Source organism: Lathyrus oleraceus, chromosome 1 (assembly GCF_024323335.1).
Source record: "Lathyrus oleraceus cultivar Zhongwan6 chromosome 1, CAAS_Psat_ZW6_1.0, whole genome shotgun sequence".
Classification (NCBI taxonomy): domain Eukaryota; kingdom Viridiplantae; phylum Streptophyta; class Magnoliopsida; order Fabales; family Fabaceae; genus Lathyrus; species Lathyrus oleraceus.
In genome coordinates, this window is record NC_066579.1 from 15,650,399 (window position 1) to 15,666,367 (window position 15,969).

Below are 15,969 nucleotides of genomic sequence, written 5' to 3' on the forward strand. Positions count from 1 at the left end.
GAGACTATAGATTTCCTGATACAGGTAATCGGACTTGGTAGCATGATTAGCGTCAGATGTCTCCATCTTCAAGGTTAAATCTCTAAGGTCTTCACGGAGAGAAATCAACTCCTTGCGCATAGTATCAAACTCAGAATAAATGATGCGTTGCTATAAACGAACATTAGAGGAGTAGACTATGGTCCTTTCCGGGAGGGGTGTGGGAAGGTATTCAGGAACCGATGGGTTTTTTAGTGGGTTAGGTGTCTCATCCTGGGCTTCTAAAGGGTATGACCAATTTTCCTTGTTATGGACACTAGTCCGGGTAGGACTCGGTAGTCCAAAGTAATGGATGTCTCATCATCAATCAGAAGCCTATAATTATCAGGACTGAAGAAGATTCTCCTAATTAGGCCACGTTCTAGGCAATGATTAAGGTTAATCAGCATATGGCTGCAATAGGCGGTCATGTGAGATATTTTGATCGTGAGGCCTAGGGCATGAGCTATGTGAGTCACTATTCCTCCTAAATGAATGGGTCCCTCGGAGGATCTAGCAGTCAGGTTGAGGTTATTCATCAGGAAGTTACCGCTGGCTATAGGACGTGACTGGGCGATGCAAAAGAGCATAAGGATCTCTTCAACACTGACATGGTCGTCGGTTTCACCTTTTCCAAAGAAATTTTGGGCTAAGGTCATTTGGAAATACCTGAAGGCTGGGTTATAGATTTTGTTGGATAGCTGGGTGAAAGGATCAGGTCCTCCTCCACCGGTGATGTCGCTCCAGAAATTATCAAGTTCATCTTGCATGACATCGCACTCAGGGTAATCATGTATAACGTCGAGGCCATACTGAAATCCCAACAGGTTAGCAAAGTCTCTATGGCTAAAGGTGTACTCTTTTCCAAACAGTCGGAAGTTAATGTGGCCCCTTTTGAATCCTCTGCCTATGTAAGTTTTGTAAATGAGCGAGCTAGGGAATTCTAGTGTTAGGTGTCTATAGGTTACATTCATGGCATCAAAGAATTTGTCCCATTGAAGTTGGTTACAAAGGTATTTCACACAAGCTTCAATACCTAAGGCTTCTAGGCAGTTAGGGTCAGGGTATCTGGTTGGAAGCATTGGTCTCTCAGAAAGAACCACATATCGTTTCCTCTGAGTATCGTCTCTGAACATAACGTGCATGTCGTCGAAGCTCTTCATCCTGAAAAACAAGGTTAGTGGAGAATGCTATCGAGGGTGATGGAATCTGAAACTTGAAATGTAAATAACACTTAAGTCAGTCATGTTAAGCACATAATAAATAATAAATAATTCACCTTTTCGACATTAATAAATGATGATGCATGAATAACAAATAATAGAAAGGGTCGTGGGTTGCCTCCCACACAACGCTTGTTTAACGTCGTTAGCTTGACTATTCAGTTGTTTACGTAGTGGATGTAAATATTGATGGTTCGGTCAGAGTATGACCAGAGAAGTAGGTAGGGATGTCGTCTCTGTGATAATATTTTAATCTTTGTCCATTCACTACAAAAGGACTACATGAATGGTCATAGATTTCTATTGCCCCAGATTTCAGGACTTTGGTGACCTTGTAAGGGCCAGTCCATCTTGAGCGTAGTTTACCAGGAAATAATCGCAATCTAGAGTTAAATAGAAGTACGGGGTCACCTACGGTAAATTATTTTTTAACTATCTTTTTTTCATGCCATGCTTTGGTTCTTTCTTTATAGACGATGGCATTTTTGTAAGCTTTTCGACGTAGTTCTTCTAACTTATGGATGTCTAGAATGCGTTTTTCACCGGCTGCTAAGTAGTCCATATTAACGGCTTTTATGGCCCAATAAGCTTTATGTTCTAGCTCAAACGGTAGGTGGAAATATTTTCCGTAAACCAATTGATAAGGGGTTGTTCCTATAATGGTTTTGAACGCGGTCCTATAAGCCCATAATGCTTCTTGTAGTCTTAAGGACCAATCTTTACAGAATATCGAAACGGTTTTCTCTAAGATTTGTTTAATCTCCCTATTTGATACTTCCACTTGACCACTTGTCTGCGGATGATACGGTGTTGCTACTCTGTGTTTTACTCCATATTTAATTAAAAGGTTATCAAATATTCTTGATATGAAATGGGATCCTCCGTCGCTTATAACGAGGGGAGGCACTCCAAATCTAGGAAATATGTAGTTTTTAAATAATTTGATGACTACACGAGTGTTGTTTGTGGGTGAAGCTACAACTTCAATCCACTTAGTCATGTAGTCAACGACTACTAAAATGTACTTATTTCCCATCGAAGATGGAAAAGGTCCCATAAAATCTATTCCATAGACATCGAAGAGTTCTATTTCTTGGATTTTTTTAAAGCCATTTCATCACGTCTTGAGATGTTCCCAGTGCGTTGACACCAGTCACATATGACAATATAGGCATGGACGCTGCATCATAACATTGTTTAGAAAAGGCCCGTTTGGAGTATTTTGGCGCAAGTCTTAGACGTGCCCGTATGTCTACCGTATGGTGCAGAGTGACAGTGTTTGGTTATATTCTCTACTTCCTCTTCAGGGACACATCGATGAAATATACCGTCTGTGCCTCTCTTGAATAGGAGGGTATCGTCCTAGTAGAAGTGTTTTATGTCGTGAAAGAATCTCTTCTTCTGTTGGTAATTAAGGTCGGGGGGTATGATATCGGCGGCTAGGTAGTTTATAAAGTCGGCGTACCAAGGTACGTTTGTTAATACAAGAGCTTTTTCAATGTCTGGTTTTAAATAAGGGTCTGGGTCATCATAATGATTGGTTCTAATTTCCATTATAAGTCTGTCATAGGTAAATTCATCATTTATTGGGATAAGATCCGGTTTTAGGTATTCGAGCCTCGAGAGGTGGTCAACAACCATGTTCTCGGTGCCTTTCTTATCACGAATCTCAAGATCAAATTCTTGTAGCAAAAGGATCCAGCGAAGGAGTCTAGGCTTGGCGTCCTTTTTTCTTAAAAGATATCGGATGGCGGCGTGATCAATGTAAACTATGATTTTAGCTCCGACTAAATAAGATCGGAATTTATCGATGGCAAAAACAACGACGAGGCGTTCTTTTTCGGTTGTGGCATAATTAAGTTGTGCAGCATCTAATTTTCTACTAGCGTAGTAAATTACATGAATTTTTTTATCTTTCCTTTTCCCTAACACAACACTCATAACGTAATCGCTTGCATCGTACATAATTTCGAAAGGTTGGCTCCAATTGGGCGATTGCATAATAGGTGCGGAGATTAATGCTTGTTTGAGGCGTTTGAAAGCTTGTAGGCACTTATTGTCGAAAATAAATTCAATGTCTTTCATTATAAGATTTATTAAAGGTTTTGTTATTTTGGAGAAGTCCTTAATGAAGTATTGGTAGAAACCGGCGTGTCCAATGAAACTTCGGATATCTCTAATTGTCTTAGGTGGTTGGAGGTTTTCTATAACCTCTATTTTAGCCTTATCAACTTCAATACCTCTCTCGGATATTATGTGTCCTAATACTATTCCTTCAGTGACCATAAAATGACATATCTCCCAGTTTAGAACGAGATTAACTTCCATGCATCGGTCCAAAATGTTCTCAAGGTTAACATTTTTTAAAACTAGATCCACATACCAGTAAATCATCCATGAAAACTTCCATGATCTCGTCGAGGAAATCTGCGAAGATTGACATCATACAACGTTGAAAGGTAGCTGGGGCATTGCATAGTCCGAATGGCATTCGTCGATAGGAAAATGTTCCATATGGGCATGTAAAGGTTGTTTTCTCTTGATCATCGGGGTGAATGGGAATTTGGAAAAATCCTGAGTATCCATCCAAATAGAAAAAGTAAGAATGTCTTGCTAGGCGTTCAAGAATTTGGTCTATGAACGGGAGCGGGAAATGGTCTTTCCTAGTTACCTTATTAAGTTTTCTATAATCAATACACATACGTCAACCACTTTCTATGTGTTTAACTACTTGTTCTCCTTTTTCATTTTGTACTACTGTGACACCTCCCTTTTTAGGTACCATATGCACGGGGCTTACCCACTTACTATCAGAGATTTGGTATATTATTCCAGCCTCTAGTAGCTTCAGCACTTCCCTTTTTACCATGTCACTCAGTATATGATTTATCCTTCTTTGATGTTCTCTGAAGGGTATAGAATCTTCCTCCAGCATAATTTGGTGCATACACACGGACAGAGTTATCCTTTTGAGATCAGAAATGTTATATCCTAGAGTTGTGGGATATTTTCTTAAAACATCTAATAGTTGATTTGTTTCTTCACCATTTAAGGTGGCGCTTACTATGACGGGACGATTTCTTTCTTCAGTCAAAAACTCGTATGTTAGATTCTTACGTAACTCCTTAAGCTCTATTGATGGTTTCTTAGGACATGGCATATGGTTTGGGGTGAGTGCTAAGCATTCATGAAGGTTGTCATCTATATAAGGGTATTTAAATTTGTCCTCCTCCTTTATAGGGGTCGAAGGTAATTTAATTGTTTCAACGGGGTCTTCTTGGTCTAACTCTCTTATGCATTCGTTGATGATGTCGATGACATAACATGAGTCGTCTATGGCTGGTGCTTTTAAGAATTTTGATAATATAAATTCTACTTTTTCATCACCTACCTTAAAAGTCATTTTTCCTATCTTGACATCTATTATAGCCCCAGCTGTTGATAAGAAGGGTCTACCTAGAAGAATATGGATTTCGTCGTCTTCTTTAATGTCCATGACAACAAAATCTATAGGAATATAGAGTTGGCCAATCCTAACTGGGATGTCTTCTAAAACTCATATTGGATACTTAACGGATCTATTGGCTAATTCAAGGGACATTCTAGTCGGTTGCATTTCTCCTAGGTTTAACCTATTATAAACGGCTAAAGGCATTAAGCTCACGCTGGCTCCTAAGTCCATGAGTGCTTTATCGATAACATAATTTCCTAAAACATAAGGTATAGAAAAACTTCCCGGGTCTTTCTCCCTTTTAGCAAGTTTATTTTCAGCAATAGAATTGCATTCTAATGGTTTAGGATCATCAAGTCTTCGTTTGTTGGTTAGGATGTCCTTAAGGAACTTGGCGTAAGATGGTATTTGGGTGATCTCTTCGGTGAATGGAATCCAGACATGGAGTTTCTCAATCACTTTTACAAACTTTTTATATTGGTTGTATAATTTTGTTTGTTTAAGTCTTTGCGGAAATAGGATTAGTGGTTTGTAAGGAAGGGGTGGTACGTAAACTTTAGTATCTTTCTCTCCTTCCTTATCTTTAACTTCTTCATATTTTTGTTTCTCAGGTTCTACTGGTTCCTCTACTTGTTTCTCAGGTGTGATCACAACATTTTTCTTGGGGGTTCTGGTTTATTCAACCTAGGATTTACGGTTTCATCGTAAGTGGTTCCACTCCATAGGGAAATTGCGTTAGCATGCCCCTTGGGGTTAGGTTGAGGTTGTCCAGGAAATTGTCCTCCTGGTGTAGTTTGAGTAGCTTGTTATTGTGCCACTTAAGATATCTGGGTTTCAAGCATTTTTTTATGGATAATTACATAATCAAGTTTGGTGCCCAATTATGTAATTAGTCCATTTATATGAATGTTTTGGTTCATGAAAACCTAATTTTGCTGATTCTGGGTTGTGATGAAGCTTTCCACCATTTTCTCAATGTTTAACTTTTGGGAAGTAACTTGCATTGGTTGGTTTGGTCTTTGGGTTTGGAAATCAGACGGTCTTTGAGATGTAGAATTCGGAGTGGGGTTATTATTCTTATAGGAAACGTTTGGGTGATTCCTCCATCTAGGGTTATATGTGTTAGAATAGGGGTCACCTTGGGCGTAATTGACCTGATATGAGTTTGTATCAACTAAAAGATTACATTAAACTATCGTGTGTCCTTGGGTTCCATAAATCTCGCATCCGGGTTGGATTATGGCTGCGGTAGCTGTAGGGTTAATTGTTAAACTTTCTACTTTTTAGGCTATAGCATCCATTTTGGCACTCATATGGTCAAGGCAACTGACTTTGTAAATAGCTCATTTGGCCTCTTTCCTTTCTACCGATGCTTGTTCCGTTCCCCATTGGTAATGGTTTTGTGCCATATCTTCAATAAGAGCGCAAGCTTCGGGGTATGGTTTGTTCATTAGAGCACCACTTGCGGCAGCATCGATGGTCATTTTGGTATTGTAGATAAGTCAGTTATAAAAGGTATGAATTATAAGCCATTGCTCTAACCCATGGTGTGGACAGGCTCTGAGAAGTTCTTTATATCTTTCCCAAGCGCCGAAGTGATTCACCCTCTTATTACGTCAATCTGGTTATTTGGTTTCGTAGGACAACAATTTTAATCAGTGGAAAGTATCTAGCAAGGAATACTTTCTTTAGGTCATTCCAAGTGGTTATAGAGTTTGCTGGAAGGGAATCTAGCCATGATCAGGCTTGTAGCGGTAAATTCATGACCATCAAGTTATGGATAAGCTTAACGTAAATAAAACCAGAGTCGCCACCGCGCTTTTATTGTTTCCAAAGGAAAAGGGAAGAGTACGAACAAAACCCAAAGACAAGAAGTTTTCAAATCAAAACTAATAAAGTTCCAGAGATTACGAGTAAGGGGGTTGATTACACAGAGGGAAGGTGTTAGCACCCAAAGTGTCCTAGGTACCCCTAGGGAGCCCTTTTTTATGTGTGTATGTGTTTTTGGTATAAAAGATGTTTGAAACAAATAGAGTGTGGGGATGACAAAAGAATTCATTAATTATATTTTTCTGTTTGACAAGACCTTCGGACTTATGCCTACGTACGAACATAAAAGAAGGGATTAAAACCTCGTAGTTCGTGGTATAAATTTATAAATGAGTGGGTTGCTTTTAATCATAATTGTAGCTTAAAAGAGGGACAAAGGGCCCAAAAGTTTGCATGAGTTTTAGTTCTTTTTGTCTCTTGAAATTTTAAGTCAATATGGTTAAGTTCATTTACAAGTTTGATTAAGAAAAGAGTTCAAAAATGCAATGGCATAAGGCCAAAGTTTCTAATTTGCAATAAAGTCTAAGTTTCAAAATCACAAGCAAAGAAAGTTTTTGAAAAGGGGGAGAGATTTTGAAATTTAAGAAGTGGTAGAAGATGAAGAGGCTATCCTAAGCATACAATTAAAAGTTAAGAGTTGAAAAAGGTCTGACCAATGGGATGCAATCCAACAGACAAGAATGTCATATAGAAAACCCACTTTCCTTTTGGACTTTGAATCAAGCAATAATCAGCAATCAGTTAGCAATATGAAGAGAAATGCATCAAATAAATATGGCCATATCCAAGCAAGCAAGTCCATAGTTAATAGTCTTCTTTGTCTTCTCATGTATCAGATGAAATACTCCTTGATTAACTCAGAATAAAGCATTAGACACAAGATCAAAATAACAGTTGCATCAAGACCATGTAGCAGATGAATTTAAGTGGATCCAAATACTTGCATAAGATGAAAACCCAAATCACAATAACTTGGTCTCAGAAATATTGGCATTGGCCAAGTCCTTTTGCATATGAAATATTGTCTAATTCTAAGTCCAGAAATTCAGATCAAACCCAATAGTCCACACAAACATTTTTTTTAGGGTTTTTGTTGTTTATTAAGTATTTTAAGGTCCTAAGATCACAAACACAAACAAAATACACAAACAAATAAATACAATCACAATATATGACTCAAATGAGCAAAGTGAAAATGACATAAACATAAACAAGTTAAATGATATGAAAGTGGAAATGACTGGTAAATTACTTGAAATTAAATTGCATAAAGTAAATGACTTGAAAGTAAAGCAAAGTGAATAATAGTTAGTGTTAGTCAAAGTTAATTAGATGTTAGTGAAGTTTTTCTTTTTTATTGAACCAAGACATCTTCCAAAGGAAGGAAAAAAGGCCAAGTTTCCACATAATACCATGAAAGATGGGAGACTTACAATCTCACTTACTAGAATGCTATGCCTTTAGGGTCAAATTTAGCTCTATGTTAAGCAATCATAATTGGACTTATGTAGAAGTCACAACTATCTGAGGTCGGGCAATAAAAATTTAGGTGCTAATGCATGTTAGAGATTTGGTATAATGAACCAAACTCCTAAAACATACCACACACTAAAAGAAAAAAGATCAAAGTATGAACCTATCTCATCCATACTTGTATTGGTTCATCTAACACAAGGTTATTGATGAACCAAGTAGCCTTAGGATTTGGAGATTTCATTGGTCAATGAAAGGGATGAGAAAGAATGGGATTGAAGATGAAGAGGGAAGGGAGATGAGAAAAACACAAATTGGTCATGGAAGGAATTTTATCAAATTAAAATCATTCATTCATTTGGGAGATGAAATGTACATTTCATCAATCCCCTAAATCCAATGATTTTAACTCAACAAAAATCAAATCAACCTTGACCAAGGTCCAAACACATAGTCAAACATCACAAGTCAATAAAAATGGCTCAACATAATTTTTATACAATTAATCAATTTAAAATTAAATTAAAAATGCATTTAAATTCAATTTAATTTGGTAAGACCAAATAAATGGCCAAGAGATTTATCCTAGGTCAAACAAGGTCAAAGAATCTTAGACAAAAAATTTCATGATTTTTGAAAAGTCAGAAGTATTTTTAAACAATTAAAAATATGCACAAAAACAATTAATTCATGAAAAATATCAAAATTGATCCAAAAAATAATTTTAATTCAGAAAATTAAAGAGGAAAATATTTAAAGATTTTTGGTGAAAGTCCCATATTTTTTGGTTTAAAAATAAAATTAATATGAATTAATCAAAATAAGCTAATGAACATATAAAATCAGAAATTAAATAAAATGAGAAAAAACAAGGCCCATCAGATCTCCCTCATTAACTGAGGTGGCATATCTGATGGCTACACGTGCGCGTTTCACCATGCACCCAAGTCAACTTAATGTACGTGTGGTAATGCAAAGCAATGGTCCAGATTATAACATCCAACCATGATCAGATGGCCAGGAGGTGTGCCAACACACCACCAGAGCTAGGGCTCCGGTCATCTTCTCCGGTGACCTCCACCGGACTGGTCCAACTTCATTTCAATGGAAAATGACAAACAAGGACACTATTTCAAAGAGAAAATGCCTAGGATCACGAATCTGGCCTCAATTTTCTCCAATTCCAAGTATATAAAAAGATACAAGGATTTGAACTTTGAGTATCATGAACTGAGTTACTTCAATTTGACCTCAAAGCAACTCAATCTTGTTGCCAACATTGGTAGGACTTCAGCCAACCAAAAATTAAAAAAAATGGTGAAGAATAGAGAGAGAATCGAAGAGATGAAGTTTCTAAAAAATCACCTTCGAGTTGGTTCAAATTCACTTGATTATGATCTGGATTTGCTTGATTTCTCTTCTCATTGCTTGCAGAAACCAATTGAGATGAAAGGGGAAGTAAATTTCTGGAGTTTGAACTTCCAAACAAAAGATGAAGTTCAAACTCGATTTCAAAAGAAATCTTCAGAAATTCTATGCAATGGAGGGTATGGATTGGTCTGGCAAAGCTTGGGCAAGGTCTTGATGAAGTTCTGATCACATTGCTTCTCTATTTATAACCAATGCATGTGTTGTTTACACACTTCCATTCAAAAGTTCAAACATAGCAAGTTTCTTCATGAGCTAGCATGTGCGTGCACAAAGCCCAAACAATCATTTGAAAAGGTCCAAAATTATGCATAGGTCATGCTGAAAGTGTTGCATTAAGCCATGCATTGTTGAATTGAATTTGATCATGAAATTCTTCCAAATGATACCTCACATTGCACCCATGTGCAAGTCCTTCAATTTTGATCCAAATGGGATGCTCTTGCACTTTATGGAAAGGCGATATCAAGGGGAACAACTTTTATGTTGAACACTTTTCCATTTTAAGCTTGGATCATGATGAATTTTGAAGTGGAAGTTTGGAAAATCAAACATGTTTGAAAATTTTCTAAGTACCAAGTCAAATGTTCACTTCTTCCACCTTTAATAACTTTTGCTATGGAATTCAAATGGAAAATGTTCCTTCATAAAAGTTATAGCTCTTTCAAACTTCTTAAATTTGGTCACAAATTTAACCTCATTTGGTTTTGGCATGAAGGAGTTATGCATTTTAGAAGTTGAGGAAAATCACTTGTTCAATGGTAATGGCCCAAAATGACCTATAATGTTTCCTCTTGGAACATGCATTTGCAAGTTGAATTTGAACTTACTCCAAACATAAAAGTTTAATTATACATCTTAAATTTTATAATTTAATTTAAATGGCTTTCATCTCATAAAAATTGAGCAAGTTATGGTCTTGGGAAGTTGATCTCCAAACTAGGGTTCAGACAAAATCACCTATAATCTTTCGCCATAAAAAATGACTTTCCAAGCAAAATTAGATCTTGACTTCAATATGAAAGTTGTTTGGAATGTCATTTTGAGTAACGTTTCTCTTGGAATCATTTTCATATGACAACAATTGTAGGAGACAGGGTCTAGGGAACCCCAGTTTTGACCAGTTGACTATCTTTGGTCAACCACCATGAACCATCTTGCTAGCTTGATATTCTATTGACTTTTGGGACTAATGGAGGATCATATATGCATAAGATGATATAATATGAAGTATCCCTTGAAATATTTGATCAATTGATGAAGAAACTTGTTGAAGAAGTTACACAAGACACCCAGATGAATTAGGGTTTCCAAGGCAAACAATCTTCAAACTCTTGATGAATTCTTGATCAAAGTGATATGTGAAGATCATGGGGATCCATATATGATGTCTAGAGTCAATATGAACCATCTCTTGATTGAACTCCTTGCATTGAGGGTCTCATACCCTAGATATGAGCGTGATATAGCATGCGTGAACACACATACTACCTACAAAAGTAACAAACTAATTGACATATTTTTGGTATTTGGGTTAGTAAATGATGAAAAACAAAGTATGATACAATCAAAAGTGTGCTTGGTGATCTCTCCCAATTCAATCCCAATGAATGAGGGGCAAGGAGGATGCCAATGTGTGATCCCAAAGCCAATGCATATGATGAGATAGCATGAGGGATCTTAGGGTCAAAATTGGGGTCTTACAGGGCTCTATCTCTGAGGGAAAATGGAAATAGTCTTAGACATATCGCCTCAGGAGTTCTTCGCATTGACCGGCAAAAAGGGATGCCTTAGTCTAGACGGTGTAACAATAGGGTACAAAATTTAACGTGATTGGTCCCCGACAACGACACCAAAAACTTAATGGGTAGTATCCGCAAGTATACGTGGAATGTCCAAGTAATATAAAAGATTATCGATCCCACAGAGACCAATGTCAATCTATCGATTACTATTGTTACGTTGTATATATAAGGCTAATCGAAACAGAGTGTAATGCATACAAAAAATTAAAAAAAAGAGACTGAAATTCAGAGACATAATACTGGAATGTGATTCACTTCGATCTAACAATACTCCTATTGTCTAGTAGTAACACTTACGGGACAATATTTTCTTCTCGAAATAAAGGTTAATTAAACAAGAATCGTCGCATTAGTGTAATCGGAACCGAGTTTCACAGTCTAATTTATAACTTCCATTTGTCACATATGGCCGGCGCTTAGCGCGTTAAAGTAGTAAACTCATTTTTTAAGGAAATAAACTCTTAGCTCAATTGAAAAGTGTTTTTGATTTGAAAGTTTGACTTAAAAGGGTTCCGGGTTTTCGCTCTGATAACCGAATCCTAAATCTATAAATGTGTCAGAAAATAGTTTTACAATCGCCTTCTAATGATATCAAAATTTTCTAATTAATTAATAAAGTGCCTTCACTGTTTTTATCAATTAAAAACTAACCAACTTTTATCTAAAGTGTCAGACGACTTTCGATCTTACCCGACGTAATCACGACTATTATGTAAATAGAAACACAATCTCATTTACGTAATTGCCGATCCATTTAAGTTTAGAAAAATTGTTTAAAATCAAAATCAACCCCCTAAAGTATTTCTACAGAAACAATATATGGAGTACCGTTGAAATGACAGTCCTCACATCACAGCACAATAAATTTAGCTGGACATGACTATGGTAAACATTGCATATAATTGATTTGCAGAATAAGTCATTTAGGGATAAAAAACATGATAAGTGTGTGATTGGTTTCTAAAAGAACGAAAGTGTCACTCTTAAGTTCGATTCGAAGACAAATCTTTTTGCAGTAAAAGAATTTAAAACAAGTAAATCGTGCGATAAATTAAACAAAGTAAAGATGAGAAATAATGTAAATAAATTTAAAGCGGGACAAGAAATTAAGAATGTAAAGCAGTGCAAGAATTTAAATAAAGTAAAGACAATGCGATATATAATAAATTGTGAATTGAAATAAAAACCTGGTCCAAATCGGAGACTTGAATGTGGTACAATGCCGGAAAGTAAATCTGACTTAAAGATAAATTTGACAAGAAAGTAAACTTATATGCTACGGTGCTCCATTCTTGATTAAAAAAATAGTGCGATAACCACTCGATGTGACAGATTATCGCTTTATATACCGAGTTTATGCCTAATGCTAAAACTAAGACTGGATGACCCTAAACTAAGAATCTAAGACCTATTTATAGTGTAACCATGCCTTGGGGTTCGAGCAGTCCATTCAAAATTCGTGTGAGAGAATTTCTTGGTCATGGGAGAGTGCTCCAACTGCCTTTACTAAAAGCTTCCATTAGGTAGATGGCGATTGACATCCCCTACATGGCGCCCGCCATGTGTGTAACGAGTGGGAGACGTGACCTTCTGACCATTGGGACATGGTCAAACCATGAAGATGGCGCCCGCCATCTATACTTGGCATTCTCCATGTGGGAAAAGAGTGGAAGACGTGGTCTTGTGACCGTTGAGACATGGTTAAACCATGACACCTCTTGGCGCCCTCCTTGGCCAACGCCATGTGGGACACCATGTGTGTATTTTTCATTTAAAATCCCCGATTTTTGCTCTTTTTGAGTCGTTTCTTCGCTGGAGGCTTATTAGGGTATTGTTACCTGAAAATGAAATAAAACACAAGCATAATACAAGACATTGACAAATAAAATACAATAAACATGTGCAATCTGAGCCAAATATGCAGTGTGTTTTTGTGTTATCACCTTGCACGACCTACTTGTCTCAAGGCTTTCACCCAGATGAATTAATCCCAAGCGCACACTTATTGAATCCAAGATTTGTCAACACGATCCACCATTTCACGCTACTCCCTTGCCGACACACCTAATCTCAAAGATTTCACTCGATCGGGTCCGAATTATACAACCTTGTCCAAAACCTTCAAACCCTGAAGATCTTGAAGGAAAACCCTACCTCATTTTTCTTATTTGAATCCCTCAAAGATCGTAACCCAACATTCTCGGTACAACAAACCTAATTGGACGTTATCAATCCTAATCTAGATGACACCCAATCAAAAAATGATTATGTGTAGTTTGATTGTGTGTATGCATATATTTAATTAAAGATGATGAAATGCTTTGAAATGTTTGATTCATGTAGGTTTTACTCACTCTAGAAACCTTACTAGAGAGTGATGCATGTATGAAGTATTTATACGCATGGGTGATTTAGGGCAAACGGAAATGCAAATAACTTGGAGAAAATATGAATTTTTCAAAAAATTTATCGTATAGTCGACTTGTAAGACCTATGCGTCGACTTGTAAACAACATGTGTCGACCTGCTCAAGGTCATGCGCTGATCTGTAGTAGTTATGTGCTTCCTTTGTGTCGACCTGAGGAGTCAGCACATGAAACAGAAGCTACAAGCTTTAATACTGCACCATACGCGTCGACCTACAGAATGCATGTGTCGACCTATAGTAGTGAAAATGTTTCTATAGGTCGACATGTAGATAGCATGCGTCGACCTGTAGACAACATGTGTCAACCTATAGATAACATGTGTCAACCTATAATGCAATTTTTCACAAAAACTTATTTTTCATGCATTTTTCAAAAACTTTCACAAAACTTATTTTTCATGCATTTTTCTCAAAAACTTATTTTTCATGCATTTTTCACAAAAACTTATTTTTCATGCATTTTTGATGCATGAGACCTTTTATCAGTTGTTTCCAAATTCTTTTATGCTTCCTAATTCTAAGATGCACATAGAGAATCATAGAATATCGTCCAATATACATTAACGCTAAAGTATCCTAGTTTTGACATCACACAAAATACATCTAAACAATGTTGCACTCACATACTCCCCTTTTTTATGATGGAAAAACTTGAGACGATGAATTCATGTTTTCAATGAAAGACTCCCCCTGAATATATGCATCACAACTTCATCTTGCTTCTCCCCCTTTGACAACATCAAAAAGAAATAAAGCAAATCATGAGAAGTATCTAGAATCATGAATAAACCAAAATAACACACAGAGGCGGTTTGCAAAGATAAGAACATCAATAGGATATCACTCACATAGAATGACATACACATTGAAGGAAAATGCCTAAACATCAATACACGCATGTAAGGAAACAACACAATATGATTTCCATAATGAAGACCAAATAACATAGCACAAACATGAAATATAATGGATACAATACAATCAAAAACTCTTAAGTTGCTACAGAAGCTGCACACGATTGCGTGACATATGTCTTTGGTACTTCCGAAATGATGCACACGCATGTGCTCTAGCAAGGCGATAAAGACTTATCACCACACAAACCAAAAACAAAAAATGATGCACACGTCAACACACAAAACCCTGCGTAAGCTTAAAAAACTCCTCTACAAGTTACACGTCAGTGGATTCGAAAAATGATGGCCATCTGGGTTTTGTGAATATGTGACAATGTGTCGCCTCCATCAAAACCCAAATGACCATCATTATAGCACCTGACTCCCTGAAGTGAAAAGTATTGTCTGGAACCTTTATGGATGCAACCTTGCGATGGTAAACAGGTCTTCCTTGAGCTTCCATCTCCAGTTACTAGGAGTTGGTGAGGAAACTCGTACACTAGTTTTTCGCCAATAAACATATAAAGATGTTCACCATGCTAATAAGGTAGCTTAGATTTGTCGAGGGACTAACCCGCCCGCTTAAACAAAGTTACCATAAGGGTCATCCCCCCGAATAAAGATATGATCGTAGGGACGTTCCAAAATGGTCTCAAGGAAGGACGTTTCAATGAATTTGTCACATAAAAACTAGTCTGTTCATTAGCATAAGTGGTCACCAGGCCAAAATCTACATAAAATGTGAGGAGAGTAATGCCTAGAAAAGGAGTGAGACGTTAAGGAACATGTTTCTAGTTTCAAAGGCTCGCATCACCAAAGGAGAGGTAATTACAACTCCCCAATTAAGGACAAAACTACTTTCAAGCGAGTATCTAGGTAAGACGCGAAGAGCTTCACACCTTTGAACACTCCCCGGGAGCAGATACGACACAAGGTTCTCCACCTTCACGACATCCTTGCGCCTCCAACCACGAAAGCATACGTTATAGGGCCCGAACCAGGAAGATTATGTAAGTTCTATAAAGTTAAAGGACACCACACCAAAGACTACTATAAACTCAAAAAGGAAACCAAACGGCTTATCTAGGAGGGACACCTCAAGAAGTATGTTAAAGGAGACTCCTATCGAGGTTCAGGAGGATCCAAATCCTAGAGGAAAAAGAACGTAGGAAGCCTAGGATCAATAAAGGAGAAAGAGATGTTTACCATAAAGGATGATAAAGTTGTACACCACACCCTTAACACCATCGTAAGAGGATTCTCCAGGGCGGGGAGACTAGCTCCGCCCGTAGAAGGTAATGCCCGGCAAGTACTGAGTATAAAATATATCTCCAATAAGTGAGGTGAAGGTGAGCCAAAGACACCAGAAACCGAAATTGCCTTCCTTGAGAAAGATGTCGTTGAGATCCACCTGTTC

At 37.2% G+C, this 15,969-nt stretch overlaps 1 protein-coding gene across 1 annotated transcript; it reads right to left on the minus strand.

Moving 5' to 3' along the window:
* Positions 1-4,797: 4,797 nt before the first annotated feature.
* Positions 4,798-6,176, minus strand: LOC127087542 (uncharacterized). The gene is made up of 3 exons (XM_051028438.1): positions 6,060-6,176; positions 5,677-5,846; positions 4,798-5,362 (listed from the first exon to the last, which is right to left on the minus strand). Exons 1-3 carry the CDS (start codon positions 6,174-6,176, stop codon positions 4,798-4,800), a joined length of 852 nt encoding a protein of 283 aa, XP_050884395.1.
* Positions 6,177-15,969: the final 9,793 nt, after the last annotated feature.